Source organism: Ranitomeya variabilis, chromosome 1, assembly GCF_051348905.1.
Source record: "Ranitomeya variabilis isolate aRanVar5 chromosome 1, aRanVar5.hap1, whole genome shotgun sequence".
Taxonomy (NCBI): domain Eukaryota; kingdom Metazoa; phylum Chordata; class Amphibia; order Anura; family Dendrobatidae; genus Ranitomeya; species Ranitomeya variabilis.
Genome location: NC_135232.1, coordinates 897,680,802 through 897,700,432, shown reverse-complemented (window position 1 = coordinate 897,700,432; position 19,631 = coordinate 897,680,802). Strand labels below are relative to the sequence as shown.

The window sequence follows — 19,631 nt, the reverse complement described above, 5'->3', positions numbered from 1 at the left end:
AGTTAGGGAAAAATAATAAAATAAAAAAATGTATTTATTTCAATTTTCCCATTAGGGTTAGGGCTAAAGTTAGGGTTAGGGTTGGAGTTAGGGTTAACATTGGGGCTAGAGTTGGAGTTAAGGTTTGGATTAGGGTTCGGGTTTGGATTATTGTTAGGGTTGGTATTCGGGTTAGGGTTGGGATTAGGGTTAGGGTTGGGATTGGGGTTAGAGGTGTGTTAGGGTTAGATTTGTGGCTAGGGTTATGGTTAGGGTTGGGATTAGATTAAGGGGTGTTTTGGGGTTAGGGTTGGAGCTAGAATTGGGGAGTTTTCACTGTTTAGGCACATCAGGAGCTCTTCAAATGCAACATGGCGTCTGATCTCAATTCTAGCCAATTCTGCGTTGAAAAAGTCAAACGGTGCTTCTTCCCTTCTGAGCTCTGCCATGCACCCAAACAGTGGTTTATCCCCACATGTGGGGTATCAGCATACTCAGATAAAAATGGACAACAACTTTTGGTGGTCCAATCTCTCCTGTTACCCTTGAGAAAATAAAAAATTGGGGGATAAAAGATCATTTTGTGCTAAAAATATGATTTTTTATTTTCACTGCTCTACATTATCAACTTCTATGACGCACTTGGGGGTTGAAAGTGCTCACCACACATCTAGATAAGTTCTTTAGGGAGTTTAGTTTCCAAAATGATGTCACCTGTGGGGGTTTTCACTGTTTATTCACATCAGGGGCTCTCTAAACACGACATGGCGTCCGATCTCAATTGCTGCCAATTTTGCATTGAAAAGTCAATCAGCGCTCCTTCCCTTCTGAGCCTTGCCATGCACCCAAACAGTGGTTTACCTGCATATATGGGGTATCAGCATACTCAGGACAAATTGTACAACAACTTTTGGCATCCAAGTTCTCCTGTTACGCTTGGTAAAATAAAAAGTTAAATGTTATTTTTTTTAAACATTCCAAAAATTCCTGTGAAACAACTGAAGGGTTAATAAACTTCTTGAATGTGATTTTGAGCACATTGAGGGGTGCAGTTTTTAGAATGGTGTCACACTTGGGTATTTTTTATCATATAGACCCCTCAAAGTGACTTCAAATGTGATGTGGTCCCTAAAAAAATGGTGTTATAAAAATGAGAAATGGATGATCAACTTTTAACCCTTATTACTTCCTAACAAAAAAAAATTGTTTCCAAAATTGTGCTGATGTACTGTAGACATGTGGAAAATGTTACTTCTTAAGTATTTTGTGTGACATATCTCTGTGATTTAAGGGCATGAAAATTTTCAATATTTTCGCCAAATTTCTGCTTTTATCACAAATAAACGCAAGTCATATCAAAGAAATTTTACCACTTTCATAAAGTACCATATGTCTCAAGAAAAAAGTCTCAGAATCACCGGGACCTATGGAAGCGTTCCAGAGTTATTAACTCATAAAGGGACAGTGGTCAAAATTGTAAAATTGGCCTGGTCATTAACATGTAAATCACCCTTGGGTTAAAGGGGTGTCAGACTGCATTTGTGTTTGTCATGGGACAAAATACAGCTTCCAACAAAACTTCCTTACTGAGGCTCAAGTGTGCTTCTGATTCTTGCCTAAGTCTATCATATGTGATACTAGCTGCTGAAACTCTATATTTTAGATAGTATCTGCTCTCTGATATAAAATGCTGATAAACAATAATCATCATAATGACCACAGCAATTAATAACTATCTTCCTCTAGACACTGGATGTAAAGAAATAACTGGTACCATCAATTGTACAATAATACAGCATCAGAACCAGCATTAGTGCATGTATACATTGCTAGAATCACCACCAGTATATGAAAACCTCACCAACATTAACATCAGTACAGGAATGCATAGCTAGAACCACAATAAATACATCAATACAGCACCATAACCACAATCAGTACATGAAAATAGAACCAGACCTACCATACAGACTGAAATACTTTACCAAAAAATTCAATTGCATATGAGTAGATTTATATTACCCAGCTGAAGCACTATACTATTAATGGAGCTGTATTGTTCCTATCCACAGCTAATCATCACATTTGGCCACCAGCATAAGAAACAGGTAATCAATGGACTGCTGGGTATCACACCCCCCATTAAACTGATATTGATTACCTATATGTCATCAATATAGAGTATTGGACAACCTATTTAAGAGTACTGTATCATCTTCTTTCTTTAGAAGTGCACCACTCCTCTTCCTCCCAAATTCCTTCTTGCTAGTGGTGGTGCCTGCCTGAAGATTGACAGTTTAGGTGGACCACTGATCCAAACTGCATGCTCTCTAAAGGTACAAGCAGAGCAGGCTTTTCCACTGCAACATGGCAAAAGCACAGGGACACTGAAGCTGCCCGGATGCAGTGATCTGCACAGCTTTAGAGCAGTACTGGCAGGCTCTATAGCATGCATGCATTGCACGTTATGTAAACTGTACTATTAAAAATCTTACCGTATTTTACTTCCACACTGTCCTCTCTTCTAAAATAGTGCCTCAACACTGTCCTCACCTATTGTAAAATATTGCTTCTATACTGTCCTCTCCTACACTCTACACTGTCTGCTCATATTAAATATTTCCTCCATACCGTCTCATTTATGAATTTTTACTGCCACACTGCCTTCCTTATGAGCTATACTCACTACACCAATCTCCTTTATGAACTATAACTGCTCCACTGTCTGCTTCTATAAAATATTTCCCCTGCACTCTCCCACTTGTGAACTATCACTACCACACCTTTCTCTCTTATGCTTTCCCTATCTCTACAATTTCCCCATCTTCACAGTTTTCCGCAACCCACCTTGCCCACTCACATCTCAAAATACTAATTTTTAGTCTCAGGTCCAGTGATATTTCACTTTCTCTATATAACACATGCAGGTCCCATTTACTCAACCTATGCAATTTTGACACAAGAATTAAAGTAAATACACCCTACCGTATCAGAGATTAATTATTGACCATCAGGTAGAGCTCGGCATTGGTATACCCGGGATTTCAGTCCTATAGGAAGACGAATAAAGACACATGCACCAGATTGTCTTTAAAGAGAATCTCGATTATTATGAAATAGACACATTTTTAATAAGGGGGACTGGTAACATAAAAGATTACTTTACTATTGCATAATTATTATCTTGAATATTGGTAAAGACAATGATTTGGAAATGACAATGACTACATATCATGATAAATTACAATTATGGCGCTCATGTCGCACCTGGAGTAAGTGCAAAAAAATATTGTAAGCAGTTTGTCCTTGGCAGAGATAGAAGTTTGTGATTTCCTATGAATTTACAGAATATGGGAATTTTAGGCCCACTTGTATAGCCAGACTCCCGTCCAGTCAATTCCAAATATTGCACTTTTGCGAAAACAAGGATGTCATCGAGTAACAGATGATAACCACAAGAATGTTTTAAACTGAATTTTAAGCTTAGAAAGAAATGTAACTCTTTTACAATACCCCTCTTTTTATCATCTTGTCTATCTTCCTAAAAATCCCTCCCTCCCTCATTTCCATAGGTCTGCAAGACAACCTTACTTCACAAAGTACAAGGCTAACACTGATTATGGGATGTTAGCCCTGCTGCACATTCATTAAGATCAAGTTTGTTGGTCAGACCCTCTCTTACTACCTATCAGGATCTGCCATTACTTTAGTAGTTACATAGTAGATATACAGTGTATGTATATATATATATATATATATATATATATATATATATATATATATATATATATATTGTGGTGCGGTGACCCATGATACAGCCAGGGGGCACTGTGTGTGTGCTTCACGATGCGCTTGGAGGCATAAATGTGATGAGACTAAGTCTGGCAGGAGTGTTAATGGCCGGTGTGTGTGTTGCAGAGGAAGACACTCTGTGCTGTCAATCTGAAGTTTGGTTGGTGTGCTGGGACCTGTAGTCCCACAAGTAGTTGTGTAATGCTAATGGGAGATTGGCAGGGCTAGTTATGAGAGATGGGAGGGTCAGACTAGCCACACACACCCAGACTCCCACCCAGGGGAGTGGCTACAGGTATGTAATGTGACCAGGGTGTGGGTCACATGTGCCTGTGTGATTCCTGTGTATGGATCCGTTTGGTCCATGTGCAAGGTCCTGGACGGTCGTTGTTGGAGACTCCTGGTATTGGAGAAGTCCTGCAAGCACCTGAGACTGTGGACCTGATGTACGGTCAGTGTTGTGAATTTGCTTTTTGCTCCCTCTAGTGGTTACTAGTTTTTTGACTCTGGTTTTTCTGTCATTCCTTTTATCCGCACCTGGGTCGTTAGTTAGGGGTGTTGCTATATAAGCTCCCTGGACCTTCAGTTCAATGCCTGGCAACGTAGTTATCAGAGCTAGTCTGCTGTGCTCTTGTCTACTGATCCTGGTTCCAGTTATATCAGCTAAGTCTGCCTTTTGCTTTTTGCTATTTGTTTTGGTTTTGTATTTTTGTCCAGCTTGTTCCAAATCTATATCCTGACCTTTGCTGGAAGCTCTAGGGGCTGGTGTTCTCCCCCCGGACCGTTAGACGGTTCGGGGGTTCTTGAATTTCCAGTGTGGATTTTGATAGGGTTTTTGTTGACCATATAAGTTACCTTTCTTTATTCTGCTATCAGTAAGCGGGCCTCTCTGTGCTAAACCTGGTTCATTTCTGTGTTTGTCATTTCTTCTTACCTCACCGTCATTATTTGTGGGGGGCTTCTATCCAGCTTTGGGGTCCCCTTCTCTGGAGGCAAGAAAGGTCTTTGTTTTCCTCTACTAGGGGTAGCTAGATTCTCCGGCTGGCGCGTGTCATCTAGAATCAACGTAGGAATGATCCCCGGCTACTTCTAGTGTTGGCGTTAGGAGTAGATATATGGTCAACCCAGTTACCACTGCCCTATGAGCTGGATTTTTGTATTCTGCAGACTTCCACGTTCCTCTGAGACCCTCGCCATTGGGGTCATAACAGTTTGCCAGGCCGGTATTAAATGTTTAATGCATTGCAGAAGAGGGATTATAAGAAAGAAGATTCTGAGTTTTTTTTTTTTTCTCCTTCCCCTTTACCTCAGAGTGGCTATGCTTGCTGCAGACATGAATGTCCAGACCTTGATTACAAGTGTGGACCAGCTGGCTACTCGTGTGCAGGGCATACAAGACTATGTTATCAGAAATCCTAGGTCAGAACCTAAAATACCGATTCCTGAACTGTTTTCCGGAGACAGGTTTAAGTTTAGGAATTTCGTGAATAATTGTAAATTGTTTTTGTCCCTGAGACCCTGTTCATCAGGAGATTCTGCTCAGCAAGTAAAAATTGTTATTTCGTTCTTACGGGGCGACCCTCAGGATTGGGCTTTTTCGCTGGCGCCAGGAGATCCGGCATTGGCTGATCTTGATGCGTTTTTTCTGGCGCTCGGTTTACTTTATGAGGAACCCAATCTTGAGATTCAGGCAGAAAAGGCCTTGCTGTCTATGTCTCAGGGGCAGGACGAGGCTGAAGTGTATTGCCAAAAATTTCGGAAATGGTCCGTGCTGACACATTGGAACGAGTGTGCACTGGCCGCTAATTTTAGAAATGGCCTTTCTGAAGCCATTAAGAATGTTATGGTGGGTTTTCCCATTCCCACAGGTCTGAATGATACTATGGCACTGGCTATTCAAATTGACCGGCGGTTGCGGGAGCGCAAAACCGCAAATTCCCTCATGGTGTTGTCTGAACAGACACCTAATTCGGTGCAATGTGATAGAAAAACCGCAAATTCCCTCATGGTGTTGTCTGAACAGACACCTGATTTAATGCAATGTGATAGAATCCTGACTAGAAATGAGCGGAAAATTCATAGACGCCGGAATGGCTTGTGCTACTACTGTGGTGATTCTACACATGTTATCTCAGCATGCTCTAAACGTATAGCTAAGGTTGTTAGTCCTGTCACCGTTGGTAATTTGCAGCCTAAATTTATTCTGTCTGTAACTTTGATTTGCTCACTGTCATCTTATCCTGTCATGGCGTTTGTAGATTCAGGTGCTGCCCTGAGTCTCATGGATCTCTCATTTGCTAAGCGCTGTGGTTTTACTCTTGAACCATTAGAAAATCCTATTCCTCTTAGGGGTATTGATGCTACACCATTGGCAGCAAATAAACCGCAGTATTGGACTCAGGTTACCATGTGCATGACTCCTGAACACCGCGAGGTGATACGTTTCCTGGTTTTACATAAAATGCATGATTTGGTCGTTTTAGGGCTGCCATGGTTACAGACCCATAATCCAGTCCTGGACTGGAAGGCTATGTCAGTCTCAAGTTGGGGCTGTCGTGGTATTCATGAGGATTCCCTGCCTGTGTCTATTGCTTCTTCTACGCCTTCGGAAGTTCCGGAGTATTTGTCTGATTATCAGGATGTCTTCAGTGAGTCTGAGTCCAGTGCACTGCCTCCTCATAGGGACTGTGACTGTGCTATAGATTTGATCCCAGGCAGTAAATTTCCTAAGGGAAGACTGTTTAATCTGTCGGTACCTGAACATACCGCTATGCGTTCATATATCAAGGAGTCTCTGGAAAAAGGACATATTCGTCCGTCTTCTTCCCCTCTTGGTGCGGGATTCTTTTTTGTGGCAAAAAAGGACGGATCTTTGAGACCTTGTATTGATTATCGGCTTTTAAATAAGATCACTGTCAAATTTCAGTATCCTTTACCGCTGTTGTCTGACTTGTTTGCCCGGATTGAGGGTGCCAAGTGGTTCACCAAGATAGACCTTCGTGGTGCGTACAACCTTGTGCGCATTAAGCAAGGTGATGAATGGAAAACCGCATTCAATACGCCCGAAGGTCATTTTGAGTACTTGGTGATGCCTTTTGGGCTCTCCAATGCGCCTTCAGTTTTTCAGTCCTTTATGCATGACATTTTCCGGAAGTATCTGGATAAATTTTTGATTGTTTATCTGGATGATATTTTGGTTTTTTCTGATGATTGGGATTCGCATGTGGAGCAGGTCAGGTTGGTCTTTGAAATTTTGCGTGAAAATTCTTTGTTTGTCAAGGGCTCAAAGTGTCTCTTTGGTGTACAGAAGGTTCCCTTTTTGGGGTTCATTTTTTCCCCTTCTGCTGTGGAGATGGACCCAGTCAAGGTCCGAGCTATTCTTGATTGGACTCAGCCCTCGTCAGTTAAGAGTCTTCAGAAGTTCTTGGGCTTCGCTAACTTCTACCGTCGTTTTATCGCTAATTTTTCTAGCATTGTGAAACCTTTGACGGATATGACCAAGAAGGGCTCCGATGTAGCTAACTGGGCTCCTGCTGCCGTGGAGGCTTTCCAGGAGTTGAAACGCCAGTTTACTTCGGCGCCTGTTTTGTGCCAGCCTGACGTCTCACTTCCCTTTCAGGTTGAGGTGGATGCTTCGGAGATTGGGGCAGGGGCCGTTTTGTCGCAGAGAGGCCCTGGTTGCTCTGTTATGAAACCTTGTGCCTTTTTCTCTAGGAAGTTTTCGCCTGCCGAGCGAAATTATGATGTGGGCAATCGGGAGTTGTTGGCCATGAAATGGGCATTTGAGGAGTGGCGTCATTGGCTCGAGGGTGCTAAGCATCGTGTGGTGGTCTTGACTGATCACAAAAATCTGATGTATCTCGAGTCTGCTAAACGCCTTAATCCGAGACAGGCCCGCTGGTCATTGTTTTTCTCCCGCTTTGATTTTGTTGTCTCGTATTTACCAGGTTCAAAGAATGTGAAGGCCGATGCTCTTTCTAGGAGCTTTGTGCCTGATGCTCCTGGAGTCGCTGATCCTGTTGGTATTCTTAAAGATGGAGTTATCTTGTCAGCTATTTCTCCGGATCTGCGACGTGTGTTGCAGAGATTTCAGGCTGATAGGCCTGAGTCTTGTCCACCTGACAGACTGTTTGTCCCGGATAAGTGGACCAGCAGAGTCATTTCCGAGGTTCATTCCTCGGTGTTGGCAGGTCACCCGGGAATTTTTGGCACCAGAGATCTGGTGGCCAGGTCCTTTTGGTGGCCTTCCTTGTCAAGGGATGTGCGGTCATTTGTGCAGTCCTGTGGGACTTGTGCTCGAGCTAAGCCTTGCTGTTCTCGTGCCAGCGGTTTGCTCTTGCCCTTGCCTGTCCCGAAGAGACCTTGGACACATATCTCCATGGATTTCATTTCTGATCTTCCGCTATCTCAGGGCATGTCTGTTATCTGGGTGATATGTGATCGCTTCTCCAAGATGGTCCATTTGGTTCCTTTGCCTAAGCTGCCTTCCTCTTCCGATCTGGTTCCTGTGTTTTTCCAGAACGTGGTTCGTTTGCACGGCATCCCTGAGAATATTGTGTCAGACAGAGGATCCCAGTTCGTTTCCAGGTTCTGGCGATGCTTTTGTGGTAGGATGGGCATTGATTTGTCGTTTTCGTCTGCTTTCCATCCTCAGACTAATGGACAGACGGAGCGAACCAATCAGACTTTGGAGGCTTATTTGAGGTGTTTTGTCTCTGCTGATCAGGACGATTGGGTGACATTCTTGCCGTTGGCTGAGTTTGCCCTTAATAATCGGGCTAGTTCCGCCACCTTGGTTTCGCCTTTTTTCTGCAACTCTGGTTTCCATCCTCGCTTTTCTTCGGGTCATGTGGAGCCTTCTGACTGTCCTGGGGTGGATTCTGTGGTGGATAGGTTGCAGCGGATCTGGAATCATGTGGTGGACAACTTGAAGTTGTCACAGGAGAAGGCTCAGCGCTTTGCCAACCGCCGCCGCGGTGTGGGTCCCCGACTACGCGTTGGGGATTTGGTGTGGCTTTCTTCCCGCTTTGTTCCTATGAAGGTCTCCTCTCCCAAATTTAAACCTCGTTTTATTGGGCCTTACAAGATATTGGAAATCCTTAATCCTGTATCTTTTCGTCTGGATCTTCCTGTGTCGTTTGCTATTCACAATGTATTTCATAGGTCCTTGTTGCGGCGGTACATTGTGCCTGTAGTTCCTTCTGCTGAGCCTCCTGCTCCGGTGTTGGTTGAGGGCGAGTTGGAGTACGTGGTGGAGAAGATCTTGGATTCTCGCCTCTCCAGGCGGAGGCTTCAGTACCTGGTCAAGTGGAAGGGCTATGGTCAGGAGGATAATTCCTGGGTGGTCGCCTCTGATGTTCATGCGGCCGATTTAGTTCGTGCCTTTCATGCCGCTCATCCTGATCGCCCTGGTGGTCGTGGTGAGGGTTCGGTGACCCCTCACTAAGGGGGGGGTACTGTTGTGAATTTGCTTTTTGCTCCCTCTAGTGGTTACTAGTTTTTTGACTCTGGTTTTTCTGTCATTCCTTTTATCCGCACCTGGGTCGTTAGTTAGGGGTGTTGCTATATAAGCTCCCTGGACCTTCAGTTCAATGCCTGGCAACGTAGTTATCAGAGCTAGTCTGCTGTGCTCTTGTCTACTGATCCTGGTTCCAGTTATATCAGCTAAGTCTGCCTTTTGCTTTTTGCTATTTGTTTTGGTTTTGTATTTTTGTCCAGCTTGTTCCAAATCTATATCCTGACCTTTGCTGGAAGCTCTAGGGGCTGGTGTTCTCCCCCCGGACCGTTAGACGGTTCGGGGGTTCTTGAATTTCCAGTGTGGATTTTGATAGGGTTTTTGTTGACCATATAAGTTACCTTTCTTTATTCTGCTATCAGTAAGCGGGCCTCTCTGTGCTAAACCTGGTTCATTTCTGTGTTTGTCATTTCTTCTTACCTCACCGTCATTATTTGTGGGGGGCTTCTATCCAGCTTTGGGGTCCCCTTCTCTGGAGGCAAGAAAGGTCTTTGTTTTCCTCTACTAGGGGTAGCTAGATTCTCCGGCTGGCGCGTGTCATCTAGAATCAACGTAGGAATGATCCCCGGCTACTTCTAGTGTTGGCGTTAGGAGTAGATATATGGTCAACCCAGTTACCACTGCCCTATGAGCTGGATTTTTGTATTCTGCAGACTTCCACGTTCCTCTGAGACCCTCGCCATTGGGGTCATAACAGGTCAGTGTTGGATTGTCCTGGTATGGGCTGGAGTCCTGGAGGCACTGAGACCGTGAGTCCTGCAATAGCCTGGGGGTTGGATTGTCCTGAAGTGGGCTGGAGTCCTGGAAGCACTGCTGAGGCTATGGACTGAATGCTCGAGGGTGTTGGATTGTCCAGCTCTGGACTGGAGTCCAGCAAGCGCCTGGTAAGAGTGAGTCCTGCAATAGCCCATGTGTTGGATTGTCCTGGGATGGACTGGAGTCCTGGAAGCACTGCTGAGGCTATGGACTGAATGCTCGAGGGTGTTGGATTGTCCTGGGATGGGTTGGAGACCTGCAAGCACCTGGTAAGAGTGTGAGTCCCGGAATGGTCAGAGTGTTGGATTGTCCATGGATGGACTGGAGTCCTGTAAGCATTTGGGTAGATCATGGGCTGATGGCCTGTATGTTGGAAGTGCCTGTGATTGGTCTTCCTGGAAGCGCATGGAAAGGCTTCATCTACAGAGCCTGAGACGGTCTCTGTGTTGGGGAAGTTACAGTTCCTACTGTGGGTCTGGACTATCCGAGGTGCCCTGGTCACAAGGACGGTGATCCCAGTGAGGCAGTTTCCCTGTGAACCAGCACTGGCAGGAGTCAGTGTGTGGAGCCGAAGTTCCTGTGAGGTAATCCCTGGTATGGGAAAAACCTGTGATATACGGCAGAGACGTATCTGCCATTGGAACAGACGGTCGGGGTTTGATATGTTCCGTTGATGCATGTAATGAACTGTAATGGAGAGAGATACCAGTGTGACCACTGAAGGCAATGTAAAACCGTATGTGATATGCTGATATGGCGGTATAATGAACTGTTCGAGATACGGTTTATGATGCTTTAATAAACCGGTATGGACTTAATTTGTGGAAAAATCTACATTGGGCAAAACAAGCATTTGATACACTGTCGATCTTTCAAGTTTTCCCACCTAAAAAGAATGGAGAGGTCAGAATCTAAAAATAAAAACCAGAAAATCACATTGTATGACCCACATTGTAGGTGGGAAAACTTGCAAGATCAGTACTCTATGAAATACTTATTTTGCTTACTATATATACCATATAGTTCGAACTATAAGATGCTCTTTTTTCCTCCAAAAATGTGGAGGAAAATGGTGTATGCCTCTTCTAGTCTTGATGCCCTGCTCTGACTGTGGATAGGGAGGTGGGGAGATGCAGCGGCAGGACCTGCAACTTGACAAAATCCACTCTGTGGGGCTGTGAGATAGCTAAGTGCCATTGCATGTTCATTTATTATTATAATGAGCTGTCTCATATACACAGATTCAACACTGAGAGCATCAAAAAGTTACATTATCACAGATATCACCAAGTTCCTCTATCATCTAAGCATTTCTCATTGTCACACACATTACTCTCAACGGGACAGTCAACACCATTCCTGCTTTCCAATATCATGGATTTTGCAGCAAGTGTTTATTATGATGAGAAATGGGTGAGATGCTTGGCAATCATGTGTTGTGGAACATTTTTGTAAGGGAAGACTTTATCTTCCTATGCCCACATTGCTGGCTCCAACCTAGCTGATGAGATGCACTTGTTATAACAGTTATTATTATTTATTATTATAGCGTCATTTATTCCATGGTGCTTTACATGTGAGGAGGGGTATACATAGTAAAAACAACTACAATAATCTTAAACAATACAAGTCATAACTGGTACAGGAGGAGAGAGGACCCTGCCCACGAGGGCTCACAATCTACAAGGGATGGGTGAGGATACAGTAGGGGAGGGCAGCACTGGTCGTGCAGTTGTGTGGTAGAGCGAGGGTTACTGCAGGTTGTAGGCTTGTCGGAAGAGGTGGGTCTTCAGGTTCTTTTTGAAGGTTTCGATGGTAGGTGAGAGTCTGATATGTTGTGGTAGAGAGTTCCAGAGTTTGGGTGATGCGTGAGAGAAATCTTGTATGCAAGAATGTGGGAAGAGGAGATAAGAGGGGAGTAGAGAAGGAGATCTTGTGAGGATCGGAGGTTGCGTGCAGGTAAGTACCAGGAGACGAGGTCACAGATGTATGGAGGAGATAGGTTGTGGATGGCTTTGATTGTCATGGTTAGGGTTTTGTACTGGAGTCTCTGGGCAATGGGGAGCCAGTGAATGGAATGACAGAGGGGAGAGGCTGGAGAATAGTGGGGGACAGGTGGATTAGTTGGGCAGCAGAGTTTAGAATAAATTGGAGGGGTGCGAGAGTGTTCGAGGGGAGGCCACAGAGCAGGATATGCTTTACACCTAATCAATGTTGGAACTAATATACAGTAGGTGTAAAATTATATTTGGAGTGCTATTTAACAGTGACTGTATATGAGTTCAAGAGCTCATGAGGGTTGGGATATTTCAGTTTTGTACAACCTCCACTTGCTCTATGGGTTGAAAGGGTAAAACTATTTTTAATTGATTCTGTATTTTGGGAGAATGTTTCCGAAATGCCTTTCTCTAGTAAGGACTATATGGTGCCACAATTGGCTTGGACTGGCCCACAGGAGAACAAGAGAATCCTCTGGTGGGCCCCTTATATGAGGAATACTTGGCACACTATACTTGAATCACTATGTACAGACAGAGGCAGCATCTTATTCTTTTAACAATCTACCCAGTTCATTGTTACATAAATTTGTGATTGAGGTTAATGTTACATTTGTACATAGCTGAAAAGAGGGGTCCTGGAGTTGGTTAGTGGTGTGTGTCCTTGGCATCCCAGTCCGACACTGGCCACAAATATATCATAGCTGTAAGGAATCTTCGTGCCATCGTACAGGCACAACTGTGATGGAAGTTGTATGCTCGTTGTCTGATCACAGAACATTGCTTAATTCATAACAAAATTGAATGTCAATCTTTCGGATCCAAATTTTAAAATTGAGCAGCAATTGGGATATACAGTATGAGCGATATAATCAAATGCACATAATAGCCAATGCTGTATATTGCATTCTTTTATTTGAAGGACATTTGATTTAGGCTATATCAATGAAGTAAAACTTTGTTACAGTTTTTTTTATCAAATTTACATTTTATTGTGTAGAAATACGCAGAATTTGTGTGATACTGTACCAAGAGTGATTTGACCTGCAAGTCAAATCAAATCAAGTCAGTGCGAGGAATAGGCTGAACTGGATATTAGTAATTTGAACTCAGCAATTCCCTGTAAATATTCCACAGAATACAGAAGATAAATCAATTATAAGTGTAAATTATTATTGTGCTGACATTACTTTTTTTTTTTTCACAACAGCCATGAAGTCTACTTCATCTGTTACTCTACTCTTGTGGTTCACCCTCGCAATAACGAAGGCTGCCAAAATGATCATCGTCCCGCCAATAATGTTTGAAAGTCACTTATATATATTTAAAACAGTGGCCACAGCTCTTCATGAAAAAGGCCATGAAACTGTCTTTCTGGTTTCAGAAGGAAGGGAAATACCACCATCAAGTCATTACAAAATCCAGCGCTATCCAGGGATTTTTAACAGCACTACATCTGATGAATTTCTTCAATCAAAAATGAAGAATATATTTTCTGGGAGGTTCACAGCTTTAGAAATGTTTGATATTCTTGATCATTATTCCAGTAATTGTGACATTATGGTGGGAAACCAGGAGCTGATGCAGCGTTTAAAGAAAGAAAACTATGACATGGTGATTGTTGATCCAAATGAAATGTGTGGTCTTGTCATAGCCAATATTTTGGATATTAAATATGTTGTGTTTTCTACAGGACTTTGGTTCCCAGTTGAGGTTGGTGCCCCTGCACCTTTATCATATGTTCCAGAATTTAATTCACTTCTCACAGATCGCATGGACTTGTTGGAGAGAATTAAAAATACAATTGTTTATTTAGTCTCTCGGTTTGGAATAAATTTTATCGTCCTACCAAAATATGATAGAATAATGAGGAAATACAACATTTTACCAGCTAGATCTATGTATGAATTGATACAAGGATCCTCTCTTTGGCTGCTTTGCACTGATGTTGCACTGGAATTTCCTAGACCTACTCTCCCACATGTTGTCTATGTTGGAGGAATTCTCACCAAACCAGTTAAACCGCTACCACAGGTAAGGTTTTATTATTGTTGTAATCATACTTTAATAACATTTTTTATTTTTTCACAAAACATATTTTCCTTCCAGTCCCAATAATGGTAGACTAAAAATGAACATAATTTTGTTGCATTTGATAATAAAACTGGTACAGTATCACAAGTCTTACTCAGAATTACCATAACAAATTTTAACAGAATAGGTCAGACTTTGGTGCAGAACTTGTGGCTAATCTTTCATATTAAAAAAAATCCACCATACTCACCTTCCCAGTGCTTCTATGGCGAGCTCCTCTCTTGCAATATACAGCTCTGGCAAAAGTTAAGAGACCACTGAAAAATGATCAGTTTGTCTGATTTTTCTCTTTATAGGTATAATTTTGAGTAAAATGTAAATTGTTCTTTTATTCTATAAACTTCTGACAACATGTCTCCGAATTTCCAAGCAATAAATTTTGTATTTTTTTCTGACAAAGAAAAATGGTCAAAATAACCCCCCACCCAATGCTTTCAGACCTCAAATATTGCAAAAAAAAAGTAATACATATCTTAATTATACTAAAGAACCAATCTATATTAACTTCTATATATTTTTATCTTCATGTCTTTGGCAAATACCTATATATTGACTATATAATTGGTACACTCCAAACTATAATTATAATTTTTTGAACATTCATTTTAATATACTCTTCACATACTGTAGTATTTGACCATAGTAGCATAAACTGACAAAAAACAACATCTTTTTCAGATAATTGGCATGCATCCATGTTAGGAATTAGAAAAAAAATAAAATGCATCAATATATTGGCCCCAGGGTATTAATGCCTCACTTGTTTTAAACATTTTGCTAAAGCAACACTGACAAATATAATGTCTTCTTTCCACGGGTTTTTTAGATCAAGCTTTATGTTTCATGCTAAAATTAAACTTCTATATACAGTACTGAGCAAAAGATTTAGGCAGGTTTGAAAAAAAACTCTAGAATGTAAGTATGAACATATTAAAGAGAACCTGTCAGCAGGATTGTGTTGGGTAACCTACAGACAGTGTCATATGCAGCACTGTGTGAGTCCCAAGGAAACTAAAGTTGCAACACAATTGTGATATTTATTTATTTAATTATTTATTTTTAACGATGCAACTATTTTTATTCTATACATCCATGGTTGCACAACAAATCCAGTTAGATGATACTTATTTTGAAGAGTTGAGCTTTCCATTAAAAGTTCATGACCATTGGAAGCCATTGTTAACCTATTTGTGCACCTCGACAAATGATCGCAGGTTAAAATCCCATAGGTGGACCGAAAATAAATGGACAAACAAAAAAGCCCAAAAGTTTTAAAAATATCAAAAAACTTAAATCACCCTCTTTTTCCAAGTTTATACAGCAAGAATTTAAAAAAAAACATATTTGGTATCATCATGTTAATAAAAAAAACAAAATCTACAATTAGTTAAAACTTACGATAAATACCCCAAAATATAATCAAAGGGACAGATTTTCTGTCTTTTAATTGGTGCACTTCCCCCAAAAAATGTAACAAAAATAAACATAATGCTCTAGTGATGTAAATATAAAAATTGCATAAACCTCAAGTTTTTTTCAGTCATAATTTTTTTTACCACTAAAATATAAAAATCTATACTAAACTAATTTTATTATTGCTGTAGTCATACTGACCCAGAAAATCATATTACCATATTTTACTGGCATTTTTACTGCGCAATAAATGGCAAAAAAGTAAAATGTAAAACAGTTAAATGTATATGTACTGTATGTCTGCAAACATAGTGGTACCATTGTGGTATGAAATCTCATTACATACTGCATAGTACATTTATACACATCAGCTTCATTATTATTCTGACAGCCCCCTACCCTCCCACACATGAAGAAGAAATAATCAGTTCTTATCCTCAACTCGATTTTCTTGTTTTCCTGCAAGTTAAATAATTACACTGTTCTATATATTTTCCAAAATTTTCAGGTTCAGGTAAGAAATGAGCCATTTCTTTATGATTTTGACCTCTTGAATTGAAATCTGAAAATAAAAATGTTTAATTGGCTTTTGTTTATTTGATATGCTACATAATAATAATGCATACAATATCAGGACATTGAACGCTGATGACAATTTTAGTCAACATCACCATCTGGAAATAGCATGCATTAATTAAATAAATAAATAAAATGTGGGATCCCCTTAGTTTTACTAACCAGCTGAAGGAAAGCAGACAGTTGGGGGCTGGTGTTTTTATTCTGGGAAGGGGACAATATCCATTAAGGTTCCCATCCTATTAATAACAGCTCACAGCTGTGAAAAAAAACTGTGGAGTGCCCCGTATTTTTAATAACCAGCAAAGGCTAAACGGACAACTGCATGCTGATCTTAATAGGCTGAAAAGGCACCATGGATATTGGGCCCCTCCCAGACTAATAACACTCGCCCCCAGTCACCCCAGAAATGTTTTATCCAGTAGATGTGTCAATACTGGGGCTTAGCCTCGGCTCTTCCCATTGGCCATGGTGCATTGGCAAATGGGGTAATGATTTTGGAGTTGCTAAATTTCTTACTCTGCAAGCGGTGACATAGGTAAGGTTACCACAGTTCATAGGCCAGCTCACACAGAAATTACAGTGAGAATCCATCTGTGACCTTAATTACATCACCATTTGTAAACTGCAGCAGGGTGCTCACGCTACTCTGTGTACAAGCAGCCATGCTGAGCAGTCAAATTACTAATGTTACCGCTCAACACTGCATCCAGATGTAGCAGAGTTGAGGATAGTCATGTGACCTAATTATGGATTTACAGCGGACACCTGTGGCTTAGTTTTATTTTTATGGTATTAAATGTGTAAATGAGGGTAATTGTTAGGGAGTTATTTTAGTAATTAAAGAACTTGTCTGTTTATTATTTTTCACTACAGGGTTAATCACGTGGGTGTAGGAGAGACACCTCTACATTACTAACCCTTGTGCATGATTTCAGCAGACATTACACAGCTAACATCAACCCCATAACCATAACCTCACTTGCCAACACACCAGGGCAAGTGGGAAGAGCTGAAGCAAAGTGACAGAAATGGTGCATCTAATTTCTTGGGTGGCTGAGGGTTGGTGTTATTAGTCTGGAAGGGTGTCAATAACCATGGCCCCTCCTCAGCCTACTAATATCAGATTGCAGATTTATGTTTAGCCATTGCTGGCTAATAAAAATAGGGGGACCTCACATAATTTTTTTAGGGTTCCTCCTTTTTAATAACCAGCAAAGGCTATGCAGACAGCTGTGAGCAGTTTTTAATAGGCAGGGAACATTTATGGATATTGGCCCCTTTCTGGAATAATAACATCAGCCCCCAGCTGTCTGCTTTCCCTCAGTTGGTTAATAGAGATGGGAAAATCCGTGGATGGTCTATTTCAGCTGAACATATAAAAAAAAGGTTGGCTCGCGTACCAGAATGAATGAGGGGCCAGAACATTTGTTGTTTCCACGCTGCCATTTGCGTGACAGTGCAGGAAACACTGGCTCTGATTGTTACTGCTGGTCAGAGTGCTGCGGATCCCATGCTGTCAGATGACAGCATGTAGGCCAGCAGCTCTGACGAGCGGTAAAAAGTTTACTGCAACTCACAGACATCGACTGATGAAAGTACTACTCCCATCATCCTACATCTGCTCTCGCTGATAGCAGCAGTATCAGGTGAGGTTGATGAAAAGCTTTGTATTGGCTGGCTAACAAAATAGAGAAAAAAAAGGCGTAGGGTCCCCCCATTTTTGTCAACCAGCCAAGCTAAAGCAGACAGCAGGGGCTGCCAATAGATGCTAGTGCGAATGCGTCACCGCCAGCGCCATGTTATTGGAGGAAAAAATTTGGCTGAAGGAAAAGGACATCGACAGCAACACTTGAGCAGTAGCATCTATCGGCAAGATTATTATCAAAGAATGAACAATGAAACAGCAATTCTGTAATCATTCCATTTTTATTTAGTAACTCGTTAGATTTGAAAAATGGAGCCTGATCAAAAAAGTGAAAACTGTCTGTGGTTATTTAGTGGCAGTGAAATTCAACAGTGTGCATAGCTCATGCACATTAAAAATATATTTTTTTTTCTGTTGCTGAACGTGATACAGCCTACCATAGCCCACATTGTCATTTTGTGGCAGTGATATGAAGCTGTTTGCAGACCTAATGCACATTAAAAAAAAATCATTATTTTTAGTGTTGCAAAATATGATACAGTCTGCTGCATCCCATGTTGTAATTTTATGGTGGCAATATAAAGCTGTCTGCAGACCTAACGGCCATTGAAAAAAAAATTTCTGTTACAGAAAGTTATACAGCCTGCTGTATCCCACATTGTCGTTTTGTGGTGGTGATATGAAGCTGTCTGCAAACCTAACACACATTAATAAAAAATTATAATTTTTTTCTATTGCAAAATGTGATACAGCCTTCCGTATCCCATGTTATAATTTTATGGCAGTGATATGAAGCTGTCTGCAGACCTAATACACAATAAAAAAAAATGTTTTCTGTTGCAAAATGTGATACAGCCTGCCGTGTCCCACGTTGTTATTTTGTAATGGTGATATGAAGCTGTCTGCAGACCTAACACACATTTAAATAAATATTTTTTTCTGTTGCAAAACCTGATATTTAACCTTGTCATTTTGTGGCGTTGAAATTGTTCTGTGTGCAGAGCTGTTGAACATTACATTTTTTTTTTTTTTACAAACGTGATACAGCAGCAGAGATTTGAGTTTGAAATAGTTTTGAGACTATATTGTAGATTAAGTGGATCTTTAGCCACCAATTTCTCACGGGCATCTTTTATGCCTAGCTTGAGATGCATATCTGTTACGCCTATCTTCTGACGAGTATCAAACGCCCTCTGGCAATTGTTGTTGGGTAAATGACTTTTCATTGTAGGCTGGATCCTGTATCTCATACCTCCCATAGCCACCCTGTTATTGATCCTGTTGTACGTTCCCATTCCCTCCATTATCATGCCCCTTTTCCTGATCAGTGCACCTAATCACATTTGCCTGGCAAACCTGCATCTAAGGGTACTGTCACACTAAACGATTTACCAACGATCACGACCAGCGATACGACGTGGCCGTGATCGTTGGTAAGTGGTTGTGTGGTCACTGGGGAGCTGTCACACAGTCAGCTCTCCAGCGACCAACGATGCCGAAGGCCCCGGGTAACCAGGGTAAACATCGGGTTACTAAGCACAGGGCCACGCTTAGTAACCCGATGTTTACCGTGGTTACCAGCGTAAAAGTAAAAAAAAACAAACAGTACATACTTACATTCCGGTGTCTGTCCCCCGGCGTTCTGCTTCTCTCCACTGTGTCTGCGCCAGCCGGAAAGCACAGTGCAGAGAAGCAGAACGCTGGGGGACAGACACCGGAATGTAAGTATGTGCTGTTTTTTTTTTTTTACTTTTACGCTGGTAAGCACGGTAAACATCGGGTTACTAAGCGCGGCCCTGCACTTAGTAACCCGATGTTTACCCTGGTTACAAGCGAACGCATCGCTGGATCGCTGTCACAC

General features: G+C 41.6%; 1 protein-coding gene across 1 annotated transcript in view; it reads left to right on the top strand.

The window, feature by feature from the left end:
• The window catches only part of UGT8 (UDP glycosyltransferase 8), a 140,413-nt gene that overhangs the window by 58,252 nt on the left and 62,530 nt on the right, over positions 1 to 19,631 (top strand). The window contains exon 2 of the mRNA XM_077278683.1: positions 13,250 to 14,073. Within this exon, the coding sequence (XP_077134798.1) occupies positions 13,252 to 14,073 (822 nt within the window). The 5' untranslated portion in view covers positions 13,250 to 13,251. The remainder of the gene's footprint in view (positions 1 to 13,249; positions 14,074 to 19,631) is intronic.